At 44.8% G+C, this 12,625-nt stretch overlaps 3 protein-coding genes across 3 annotated transcripts; 1 reads left to right on the forward strand and 2 right to left on the reverse strand.

Annotated features, from left to right (window-relative positions):
* Positions 1-405: 405 nt before the first annotated feature.
* On the reverse strand, positions 406-4,432 carry l2hgdh (L-2-hydroxyglutarate dehydrogenase). The gene is made up of 10 exons (XM_028395764.1): positions 4,341-4,432; positions 3,315-3,430; positions 2,779-2,930; positions 2,565-2,696; positions 2,319-2,481; positions 2,208-2,242; positions 1,961-2,128; positions 1,640-1,797; positions 1,432-1,563; positions 406-1,348 (listed from the first exon to the last, which is right to left on the reverse strand). The coding sequence occupies exons 1-10, from the start codon at positions 4,430-4,432 to the stop codon at positions 1,153-1,155; spliced, it is 1,344 nt and encodes a 447-aa protein (XP_028251565.1). The 3' UTR covers positions 406-1,152.
* A 165-nt stretch (positions 4,433-4,597) lies between these two features.
* dmac2l (distal membrane arm assembly component 2 like) lies at positions 4,598-6,957 on the forward strand. Its single transcript, XM_028395782.1, has 5 exons — positions 4,598-4,699; positions 4,810-4,913; positions 5,421-5,629; positions 6,250-6,421; positions 6,498-6,957. The coding sequence occupies exons 2-5, from the start codon at positions 4,819-4,821 to the stop codon at positions 6,610-6,612; spliced, it is 591 nt and encodes a 196-aa protein (XP_028251583.1). The 5' UTR covers positions 4,598-4,699; positions 4,810-4,818; the 3' UTR covers positions 6,613-6,957.
* Positions 6,958-6,973: 16 nt separating this feature from the next.
* On the reverse strand, positions 6,974-12,544 carry cdkl1 (cyclin dependent kinase like 1 (CDC2 related kinase)). The gene is made up of 10 exons (XM_028395772.1): positions 12,446-12,544; positions 11,725-11,947; positions 10,805-10,926; positions 9,421-9,493; positions 9,091-9,181; positions 8,483-8,683; positions 8,176-8,258; positions 8,035-8,091; positions 7,760-7,921; positions 6,974-7,403 (listed from the first exon to the last, which is right to left on the reverse strand). The coding sequence occupies exons 2-10, from the start codon at positions 11,890-11,892 to the stop codon at positions 7,302-7,304; spliced, it is 1,059 nt and encodes a 352-aa protein (XP_028251573.1). The 5' UTR covers positions 11,893-11,947; positions 12,446-12,544; the 3' UTR covers positions 6,974-7,301.
* Between the last annotated feature and the right edge of the window lie 81 nt (positions 12,545-12,625).

The following is a 12,625-nucleotide window of genomic DNA, read 5'->3' on the forward strand; positions in this document are numbered from 1 at the left end:
TTCTCCGCAGCGATCACACGCTAAATCCAGCTCCCCTCGGAAGCAGCGCGCAGTCCGGGGCATGTCTGTGAGCAGAGCAGCTGAGGAGCTCCGAGGTGTTTTTGGTTCGCTCTGAGAAGTCGAAGATGTTCGAACCAACTCCGCTGCTGCTGCTGCTCCGTGCGCTGCGTGTCCTGTCAGGCACGCACGCTGCGTAATTTCACATTTTATTGGACAGAAGAAAAACGAGGCTGGACTTCTTGTTTAAATACAAACATCACATCAACTACTGAATATAAACCACCTTTACTCAATGATCATCCTGATAAATATGTGTACATAATTTTACTAGATGCATTTATTGACGTTAAGAAATAAAACCCACATTTATGCAAAAAAAATCACCTTTATTTCAATGCTATCACACAGGCATGACATTCAAAACATTAAGAACACACGGTTTTCACACACAGCGTCTAATTTTGGCATATTTTTGTGCTTTTACATACATTTTTCTTCTTCTGTGATTCTGCCTCCTTGTGGACAAAATCCACAGATGCTTCAGCTCTCTCTCTCACACCAGACATGATGAGCTGCACCTAAATAAATGTGCACAAACCGCAGACTTTGTTGCATTTTAATCCCAAAATACATATTTATATGAAAAAAATAACATTCATTTGTCTACAAAAGAGCAAATTGTGGCATAATTCTATAAAACTCACCAGCCAGACACAACACAGACCTCTGCTTTAGTGTGAATATAAAATAAGACGACACCTTTCGTTTTGTAAAAAACACACAGCACCCAAACGACAAGAAGAAAATCAGTACCAATTTAACCATTTAAATCCCTCATTTAAAATATCAAGTAGATATTTCAGTACACATAATTTAAAGTTATGATAATGTTATTGCAGCTAAAAGAAAAAAACTTTAAATCATGCTGCACTTAGTAGTTAGTAGTGCATAAAGATCACGTTTTCCTGTGAAATGAGGTGGAGTAAACATCTTACACAACCCGAAGAAGCACCACTGCAGTAAAAACAGCTTTAAAAATATCATTAGTCAAAGACACATAAGGCTTGACCTGGTATAAAAAGTGATGTCAGTGATGCTGAGGTAGTACGAGCTCGACTCAGTGACTGAAGCTGGATTCCCGACCCCCCTCCACTATAGTGAGAAGCGGCTCTCCACCTCATCCGCAATCATTTCAGCTATAGCGAGGGAAGAGGTGGCCGCCGGTGACGGAGCGTTACGCACATGAAGCACCCGGCTCCCCACGTCTCCCACCCCGCCGTCAAACACAAAGTCGTCCACCAGGTTTCCGTCGCGGTCGAGGGCCTGAGCTCGAACTCCTGAAGGGCCCCTGGAGAGAAGAGGAGAGGAGACATTCAGGGTTACAGAAAATGACTGTGAATCGTAGCATCTGTGCAACAAACATCTGGTCACCTGAGCACGTCACTCAGGGAGAGCTCTGGGATGTACTTCTGCAGGTTCTTAACCTGCGCACCGATGAAAACTCCTCTATACATTTCTCCAATTCCATACGTTATGTTCCTCATAATCAGCTTCTGAAGGCCACTGCAGCACAAAGAGACAACGATTACACACACAGCATGCAGCTGCACCGTTACCCTCACAGTCCTCCACGCTGTACCTGAATGACAGAGCGTCTGCTAAGTCCCGAGCGTTGAAGTCGTACACTTTGTAACCCTCTCTTTTGAAGGCGAGGACGGCGTTGGGGCCGAGCCAAATGCTTCCGTCCATCCTAGGGGTGAAGTGGACTCCGAGGAACGGGAAACGAGGGTCAGGAACCTACAAAGTATTTTAGAAAATACACCTAACATCAGCTGAGACACAGGGATCAGACAGAAAAACGAGGTGCAGCTCACTACAAATCAGACGTAATTCATCCTTCTGTCACTTGAGGGCCTCAAAAGTTTGAGGTTGTGAAGAACAAACTCTTTTTTTTTCTTACAGGATAAATGTTCCCTTTGACCAGATAGTTTTTCTCAGGCTTCAGGATCAGGTAGTCTCCTCTGAAGGGGACGATCCGCGGCTCCCGGCTGCATCCAGAAATCTGTGACAGCCGGTCTGAGTACAGGCCTCCACAGGTCAGCACGTAGCGGCACCGCACCTCGTTACCCTGGTGAAGATCACAGGAAACGACACAGGTCATACACAAAAAAATCAACATGCGCTGCTTCTCTCTGCACGTGTCTCACCTTTCTGTCTCTGAGTGCCATCGGATATTTCATCCCTGCAAACAGAACGAACAGAAAGACTCAGCTCTGTTTCAGTGATGGCTGCGGACACGTCTGTGCACGGTCTGTTACCTTCAGTGCTGCCAGCTGGGCTCTCTTTCACCATGGAAATGTCTGTGACCTCATAGTCGGTTACCACCGCGCCGCCTGCCTCCTCAAAGTCTGCGCCGTACCTCAGCGCCACCATCCTCCAGTCTACAATGCCAGTGTAGGGCGAGTCCAAGGCCATGATCCCCTGGAGAGAAGAAACGGTATTTTTTAGGCTTTTAACTGACAGGTTGACTTCGTCCGAACACAGGAAGACAAAGCGTGTCCTACCCTGCAGTATGGCTCTCGCTCTCTGATTCCTTTGGCATCAACGACGCTGAGGTCTCGTACATTGTTCTTCAAGCCTCGCTCGTACAGAGCTTTGAGTCTGGGTATCTCCTCCTGCTCCACGGCGACAATCAGCTGCCACAAACACAATGTTCAGATGTCAGTGGCCATTATGGATCAGACTGTTAGCATCTGGCTTTAAAACACTGGGGCACACCTTCCCACATCTCTTGTAAGGGAGTCTTTTTTTCTCGCAGTACTCGTAGGCTAAAGTGGCTCCTCGCACACACAGGCGGGCCTTCAGCGAGCCCGGCGTGTAGTAGATCCCGCTGTGAATGACTCCACTGTTGTGCCCACTCTGGTGTAAAGCTGGTGAGACGGAGAGGAAGACGTTTCTTTTTTTATATAAATGAAAATGTGGCCTTTGAGGCTTTTGGACAAACACACTTTTTTAAATTCTTGCTGGGAGTTTGGAAATGGGGTTTATATGACTCCTGGGACTGTATGGTAAATATGAAGCTGCTTAGTTTAGCACAGAGACGGGAAATGGTGGGAAATCACCTACTGGCACAGCAATTAGCATTTTATAGCTTGTGAAGTAAAACTGAAGCAGCAACTTGAACAGAATGATTAAGTTTAAATCTTCAGATTCGTTATGAACACAGACCAAATGTGAGGACGTTCTAATGTTCCAATCTTCAGTCTTTTGGTTTGGTAGATAAATAAGCTTCAAAATGTCAAAGTTCTACCCACAGAGCTCTTTTTCCTTCTCCAGCAGAATGAAGCTGAGCGACGGGTGCCTCAGGATGAGCTCTCTGGCTGTGGCCAGGCCCACGATGCCTGCGCCGACCACGGCCACATCATAAGTGCTGAAAAACAGATGGTTACAGGTGGTTACTGAGAATCGAGCAGACAGAGGAGGCGAATATTTAGGTCACTGGTTCAATGTCCAGCTGCGTGTGACTTAATGAGTAATAGACTTTTGAAACTTATGAGCAGGATAAGAGCAGTATCCTGCATGTTAGTGTTGCTTCCTGAGTAACAAACGTGTTCACACTTCACCGCAGGGTTTCACAGACTCAAGACTTGATTTATATCCTGTGCCCCTCTGAATGAACAACAAACAGCGAACACCAGGTTTTATTTGTGTAAATTAGAACCAGGATCTGTCCCATAAAGGGGAGAAACTCTGCTTCAGGCTGCCTTAGTCTGTATTTAGATACCTTGTAAAACAAAACAGCACAGCAGGGTGTAGTTAAACTTTGAGATCACTTAATCATAATCATATCACTTAATCACATAATCAGTGGACTTATCTCTGACGCAACGGGTCTGATGGTCATGTAAGGATGTGGTCAGGTTACCTAGCTGCAAGTCATCATTAACTTTAAACTACTAAACTGTCACTATTTACATAAAGCGGACAGGAAATGGCTTCAGTGCATGGGACACTGCTTTTTGTTGCAGCCCTTGTGAATGTTGCAGGACTAATAATAAAGCTTCACAAACCCACAGTATACAGTCAATGCATCCAGATGTAGGAGCTCTGTGGATGCTGCAGGCATGGCTGTGGAGGCCAGTCAATGTTGTGTGTGGACAAACAATGTGGTGCAGGATCAGGTTATACAGAGACATATTATGCAATGTGGTTCCTGGTGTTGAGTGTTCTGGGCGATAAGTGAAATTAGTCGATACTTGTTTCTTAAGTTAATAATGCCTGACTTCTGGAATGTTGCAGAACTGCAGCCCTGCCTGTAGCAGGCTCCTCTGCTGTGTTACCTGTGCAGCTGTCTGACTGGTATGTCCTTTAGCAGTGTGGGCTTCGCAGCTCCCGCCGCTTTAAAACAAGCTCCGCTTAGTATCCGGATCATCGTCACAGACTCTGAACGCGCCTCAGAGAACCGTCTCCACTGATAAAACCCTCCTGGACTGACTTCTCCTCTGCTTTCTGTCCCGTGTTCCCTCCAGCGTTGCTACTAGCTTCCTATCCTGTTGCCAAACATGTGACCACGCCCCCTGTCATACAAAGGCGCGTCCGGCCAATGAGATCGCACGTTTCTCTTACATCATCAGTTCAAAGGTCAGAGTGATGGCTGCGCCGCAAATGTAAACAAACAGGCTTGTCTGCTGGAGGTCAGGTGAGGATTTTATTTTAAATCTTCTGCTCGCCTGTCACAGTTAAATTTAACTGTTATTATTTCACATTCGAATCCAAAATGGCGGCTGATTATTACTGTTATATTTTCAGCTCGTTAGCATGAAGCTGTTGTCGCAGCTTGTGCAGCCTGCACTCAGTCACAGGGACTGGAGCCGCAGACACTTCTGGGGTTGGCTTAATGCTGTTTTCAACAAGTGAGACGCCATTAATTTACCAACCTACACGTTAATAACAAGCCCTAAAAGACAAAACACTTTTTATTATGTACACCTGCACATGCTAAAGCTTCTCCTCTGTCACACCACAATGTCACAGAGCTGATAAATTATGTAAGGTGAAGAGAAAATAAATAAATAAAAATAAAAACTGAGTTACTGAAATCATATTATGTGCTAACAACGCTAAAAAAATACATACAACTGCTAAACATTTCTCATTTTATTATACTAAACCTTTATGTAATTATATAAAAGCATGATAACTCAATGTCAACAAAAAGTAGACCTGTAGTAGTAGTACACCTGCTGTACATATCTACATTTATTTGTGTGTACTGTTTAGACAGTTGTCTGTTTTATAGTAATATATAATTGTGTGGAGAGCTGTCTATATGAGTGTTTGTGTATTGTGTGTTTGTTTTATTTAACCTCTAGTCTATATTAAGATGTAACATTGTTGCAACAACGTTGATTGTCACACAGAGTGGACTACGAGAGGATCAAGGCCGTGGGTCCAGACCGAGCTGCGGCAGAGTGGCTGCTGAGATGTGGAGCTAAAGTCAGGTTCCAAGGTTTCGATCGCTGGCAACACGACTACAACGGCATGCCAACTGGACCGCTAGGCAGATACAAGATCCAGGCGATCGACGCCACCGAGTCCTGCATCATGTTCAAAGGGTTCGACTACCTGGGTCAGTATTACAGCGTGGAGAATATGACGTTCTCCTTCTTGTCTCTGGTCCCAGACTCATTAACATTTTCCCCAAAATGATAGTGGGTAATTTAACCAGAGGGGATACAGACACACACACACACACAGAGAGGCTGTGAGCTTGTCACAGTGTCTGATGGAAACATTAGTCTATAACCTGAAAGTCTGTCATACGCAGATGTGCTTTGTTTGACTTGTCTGCACATTAGGGTCAACTTGACAGTATCAAAGTGATACCCCAAAATCAAGTGGAGGAGTCAGTCAAAATGCAATGCGTCCCACACATGTTTAATTCTGACCTCATGCTGGGTTAACAGATTAAAGTGTCTGTTTAAATCAAATATTAAACGCCATGTTCAGAAAGTGTAAATTTTGCAGTAACTAGCTGGAGCTTGACCTGGACTGTTGACCTGAAAGTGACTCCCCTCTGTGTTAACACAAAAGGAAAGGGGGGGGGGGGTGAAAGTGCATCTCACTTACTGATTATCCAAAAGTGACGCAAGTGGCCGGGATGTTTTACACTGAGCAGGCACGGGTACACCGTCTCTGACCCCTGACACACTTACACATGTTTTGTGACTGGTGTTTTTGTTTTTCAAGATGGTTTGAAGCACGTGGAGGAAATAAGATTCAATAAGTGCATCTACATTGAAGACGCCTGCCTGGAGCGGCTGAGCTCCATCGAGAACCTGCAGGAGAGTCTGTACATGATGGAGGTGGTGTCATGTGGTAACGTGACTGATAAGGGCGTCGTTGCTCTGCATAAACTCAGGTCAGCGTTCATTAATGATGCCATTTCATCTGTTTAACATTATTTCATGCATTAATCATGTAAGAATTCCTCTCAGGAATCTGGAGTATCTGTTTCTCAGCGACCTTCCTGGAATCAAAGACAAACAGACGACAGTTCAGAGACTGCAGACGGCTCTTCCACGTCTGGACCTTTCTCTGGACCTGGAATGAATGAGAGACAGCTTCCTGTTTCCTTATTGTAAAACATGCAGGACGTTAATCGTCTGACACGCAGCACTTCAATTCATTGACAGCACTTATCTTTGATGTTGTGTACTTTATTAAAGGTTACTCCATATGTATGTACATTAGAGAACACATTTCAATCTCGTCTTTATAGAGTAATTTGGCATTTTGTCATAAAACATCAGACAGATGGCTGAAAACATCCTTAGCACCAAAAGTTCTGGAGATGATAATGAGCGTGATGATGTGAGCGGTACTGCTACTGATGAATGCTTGGAAACAAGGTGAATGTTTACACTCCTGACGTCAATAAATATTATTTTTCAGAAATGATTGTTAAATTTGCATTATAACACTACTACAAAAAAAAAACAGCATGTCACTCTGACACAGTCCATCATTCTATATATAAAAAAATACATTTGGCAAACCAGAAAAAGGCAACACGTCATAGTTTCACCTTCAGTCTACTCAGCGGCAACCAGCAGAGCGGCGCGCCGCTCCTTGTCTGTACACAGCTACACAAAGAGGCAACATACATGAACCAACACGTCAACACGAGGGGACGGCGCTGGGAATAGTGCATAGATGAAGACACCCAACACCTCGAGATCATAAAGAGTGGTTGAATCCTTTTCAAAAATAAAGAAAAAGCAGCTGACGGTGTTGTGTGCTTAGATGTTCGGCAGGTGATAGTTGAACTTGCGCAGGTTGTTGTAGTACTTCTTATTGTCCAGAGCTGGAAAGATGCTGCTGCTGGTCAGCTGTGGCAAATACTGCAGAGCGAAAACAAAGGAACAGTTCTGAGAGTCAGTCGTCGTTGTTCCTGGATTTCTTTATGAAAAGACTTCAGTAAAAAATAATTTTCTAGAATTTATTAATACAAGCAGCAGCTGTGTGTCACTGCAGCTAATGATCGCTCCCAGGTGTTAAATTTACTCTGACATCAGACAGGTGAGGAAAGAAGAAACACACCAGCACAAACCAGTTTTTTTCCTGAAAAATTTGTGGCATGCCAGAAAGAAAAATTACTTTTTCCCTAACCTTTAAGGGTCTTTACTCATACTGGCTGATAGAAGCCTGCAGCTGCAGCAGGATCTCTGTATTATTATTGATTAGGTTGTCTCCTCACCCCTGGGGGAAGGTGTCTGCGAGGTAACCGTGTCCTCTTGCTCCCAGAGCGGTCCTGCTCCCGAGAGGTGCTCTCGCTCTTTTCTCTGAGACAGTCGAAGTACGGATGCTGCAGGAGCTGTTCACAGGTCAGCCGCTCCGACGGGTCCATCCTCAGACAACCCTGAGAGGGGGACGTCAGATTTCTGATCAGCATTCATCCATGTGATTAAATATCTACTTAATTATAGCAAGAATGAAACTAAACTCATGAGATACACATCAAAACATCCGTACCTTCATGAGACTCAGAGCTTGGTGGGAGAGGTTTGGAAATTTCTGCTCCAGAGGTTCCTGCAGAACACAGATTCATTCCGTTCATGCTGAGTAAAGAGCAGCAAAGCTCCATGAATACAAACAGTGGCCTGTGTGTCTCACCATCTCCTGAGGCTCTGGGATAGAAACTCCACAGAAGAACTGGTTGTTGCTGAAGACCTGCTGGTGTCGAGGGATCAGATCTCCTGCAAGGAACCAACCAGAGTTCAGTCATTCTGTAAGATATTGTACTAATAATAACTATATATAATAATAACTCATAATAATGTACTCCCAGGAACATCTCTATGGAGAGTGTTGGCCTTTATTCGAATTGATTCTCACCCACATTCCTCACCAATACCATGATACTCCTAATATACTCGAGGCTTTTTAAATGTAGGTATTTATTGCTGATACATGTCCTCACCCAGAGTCTTTCTGATCAGGTACAGTTGGTCCATGTCAGACTTCCCGGGCCACAGAGGAATCCCCGACAGCAGCTCCGCAAACACACAGCCGACGGCCCAGACGTCCACCGGAGCGCTGTACTGAGTGTCACCCACCAGCAGCTCGGGGGCCCGGTACCAGCGAGTCGCCACATAATCTGTGTAGTAGTCACATGGACCAGCTGGAGGAGCGGAAAGCACAAACACAGCAGGTATGGGCAGTGTGTTTTTATACCGACATGAATTACTAAGTTGCTCGTCTCAAACTGAGTATCTTCACCGGTTGTTTGGACAAAATGAGTCATTTAAAGACATCCACTGACGTTTTGCACATAATTGTTTTCATTAATTGATTATCTGAAAGGCTAACAGATGTATCAGAAAAACCATCTGTTCCCTGATTAAGATTAAGATTAAGAATAAGAATACCTTAGTCCCACAATGGGTAAACTGTATAGTTGAAAGTTCTGGGACTGAATTTTGTGTTTTTATCTAATCTATACACATGCATTAGTGAAGGTGGCCTGTAATGACAGCTCTGACCACTAGGTGGCAGCGTTAACACCCACACAGCTGCTGGTACACTCACTGAGGATCCTGGCGAAGCCAAAGTCGCAGAGTTTGATGACTTGGTGTTTGGTGATGAGAATGTTCTCCGGCTTCACGTCTCTGTGGATGCACTGCAGACACAGACACTGAAGGAGTTAACACGCTGTGTGAAAACACACTGAAGAAAACAAACAACGGGTCTGTGTGAGAAACACACGGCTGTAAACGGAGGCCCTCGCTTGTTTTGTCTAGGTGACACATTAACTGCTGGTTGGCCAAGAGGAAGGAATTCTTGTTAAAAAAAAGAGTCATAAAACAGGGCTGGAGGAGGGAGCAGAGGAATTCAAAAACAGGCTGTGCAGACACTCACATTCTGTTTGTGGCAGAAGTTGACAGCTTGGAGCGTCTGCCAGGTTATACTCTTTACAAGATGCTCTGGGACGCTGTAAACAAGGAGGACATGAACACAGATTAACCATCAAACAAGAAATAATCTCACTTTGAGATTAACAGCTGACAGTCGAGAGAAGAAGGGGAGAGAAAAGAGACGTTTGGGGGAAAACTCATAAAACAGGCAGACAATACAGTGCTCTAACACTTAGTGTGTTCATGTTAGCAGCTCTGTGAGTTGTGCATTGAGCTAAGTTGCTAACGCTGTTAAAAGCCAATGTAGGTTAGCATCTGTGAATGCTAGCATTCATCAAGCACCACAAAAAAAAACACAGATGCATCTAAGCTACATGCGACACTAATGATGTGAACCATAAACACTTCCTGTCTCCTTTGTGGGCGGGTCAAAGGTTTTATGTCACATATTAGAAAATGTAAAGGTTTTAACATTTCATATTAACACAGCTGGAAAAGGAGCTAGCTGAGGCGTTCTTTCTTCTCATTTCTCCTGATTTGCTGCAAAACAAAGTTTGAAAACTTGTGACTTTGGGATGAACGGGATGCTGGACCTGCAGCTCGTCTCTTGAAGGGGTGGAGCAGAGAAAACAAGGACCTTCAAGTGGCAAAAGGTCACCAGAGCCAGTAATATTGATCCACGGGGGACCGATGTCCAAACGTTCATGGTGATTCATCCATTGGTTGTGAAGACATGGAGCAACAAGGTGGATCAAACAGCAGACAGACACAAGGCTCACCGCTTCTTTTTTTTTTTGTCCAGCTGTGGTTTTCAGACATTTGCCTTGCTGCTTCCATTGTGAGCCCTGATGTTCAACACTGAGGCTTTGTTGGTTCAGGGGCCGCCATCTATCAGCGTTGCTAGGGAAATGGCTAATTCGAGCCTTGTGACTGGCAATTAATAACAATCCACGCCCCTTTCTTCTCACTTTGTGCTTTTTTTTCCTCCTTCTTTTGAACCCTCTGTAACTGAAAGAGGCGGAGGGAGGGGGGGGGCAGGCGGCGGGACTAGACAGCCCAAAACAGTCCCCATAAAATGTGGCTCCCAGCCAGCCAAGCATTCTGGGGGGGCATCACTGTAAGCATGCCGCAGAGAGCCGGGCAGCCTCCTGGGAGACGAGCACTGGACAAAACCCACTGTGTGTATGATGTGTAATGAGGAGGCAACAAAGCTTACAGCGCATTTCAGAATAAAAGCATCTAAGGACTCCTGATGTTTATAAAGCTTCACACTGTATGTGTATCTTATTTTAGAGCCTCTATTGGTCACCAGGTAGAGCTGAGAGAGCCTGAAAATGTGTGGCCTATGTCACCCAGGGATAGACTTTCTTTGAGGGGGATGCACCCACCCTTTGGGATGGCGGTCCAGCTCGTTGAGGACGGTGTGGTCGCAGTACTCGAACACCAGGTGAAGCTTCCGCTTACGCCGGAACACTTCGATCAGGTTGACCAGGTTGGCATGTTTCAGTTGCTGCGCAGGAAGACCAATGTCAGAGGTTAGATCGGCGCCATCAAACAGAACACACTGTTAACAGCAGGTAATAAAGATGCTGTCGCCCCTGACAACCTGTCCTATTCATGAGCTGCTGGTGTCCAGCGGGGCACCGACAACACGCCCACCGCATGACTAATTAAACCGCCAACAATTGTGATAATTATGATCCAACATTAAAGGCAGCAGACACAGGCTGAAGCCTTTTTAGTCGCAGTTTCTTACTTCCTGTGATTAAGACTCAAGCTTCTTCTCTGTCTGCAGAATTTATTCAAGTGTTCGTCCAGCTGGCTGCACAAAGGAGGAGCACGTTGTAATTCATTCAGAGCAAGATGGTCACCCTTTATATATTACATGTTGTTTAAATGTTTGACTTTTAACTTGGTAAATCCACCATCAGACTATTTCTCTCCCACATTTGACTGTAGATTTAAACTTACAAGTAGTGTCAGTTTCTTCTTTCTTATAAGCCAAGATGGTATCTGACATTTACTCTTTTTAAATTAACACAACCCAAAAATGAGACCTTTCCTCTTTTAAAGATCATTTTGAAGCCAAATTTCAACAAGTTTTGAACTTTTATCTTATAATTATGAAATAAATAGCAACAGTTACATGTATTTGTCCATAATTCTGGTGTATTCTGTCTTTACTTTGACATTTTTCTGCGTGCCATGGTACAATGTTGCTCTGATAAACCACGTTTCGATCACCTGACCGGAGCTCCACAGCTGCACTTCCATCAGAGAACAGGATCACAGTGAGGAGATGCCTCACCTTCAGCATCCTGATCTCCCTCAGTGCGATCTTCTTGATGATGGGATCGTCCTCCGACTCCACAAACTTCTTGATGGCGACGATCTGGCCCGTGTCTCTGTTCCTGCACTTAAAGACGACGCCGTAGGAGCCTTCTCCGATCTTTCCAATCTTCTCGTACTTCTCCATCCTCAGAGAGGACCAGCACTCGTCTTATCTCAGGCAGCGATCAGAGATGATAGACCTGAAAAACAAACACAGGAGGAGCTCTCAGCAGGGAACCGGGGAGGTGGCTCCTCATTAAGGAACCATCATGCGCCTCTTAAGTAAACCACAGCAGAGTGCATACGGGGATCAAAATGTTGAGATAACCTCTTAAACTGACGAGGGAACGGTACACCTGTCTCCCAACAGTTAGATTACGTAACAAAAACATTTGCAATGCAAAGTATATTAGGTCATTTCCCTGAGGGGACACTGAGGGAAAACAAACAACACTCAAAGTCAAACAGCCAGGCGGAGGAAATCAGAGTGCTGCACTTATAGACAACATAATATCATTTCAAAATAAAAGGAGTTAAAGCTGAAATCAGCAGCATGTTCATAACTAACACTGTCAGTCTGTTTCTGAAGGATTCATAACAGGTATAACCAGAGTCTGAGCGAAGTTGCCTCCTGATGCACACAGAAACATTTCAGGAACAGCAGCCTGCCTGTCATCAAACTAAAATGATTCACTTACTTCCTGTGAAAAATGTTACAGATGTTTGTCGGGCTCCTCTTCCTCCTCCTCCTCGTCTTCCAAACAGCGACCTGTGAGCTGGACGGTCACAGCTCGACTGTCCCTGCAGCTACAGCAAGCCCCTGTTTTAAGGGGTCAAGTCAGACAGGGTGAAGACTCACATCCAGCTGAGCCCTTCAA

The sequence above is a fragment of the Parambassis ranga genome, chromosome 22 (genome assembly GCF_900634625.1).
Source record: "Parambassis ranga chromosome 22, fParRan2.1, whole genome shotgun sequence".
Taxonomy (NCBI): Eukaryota; Metazoa; Chordata; class Actinopteri; family Ambassidae; genus Parambassis; species Parambassis ranga.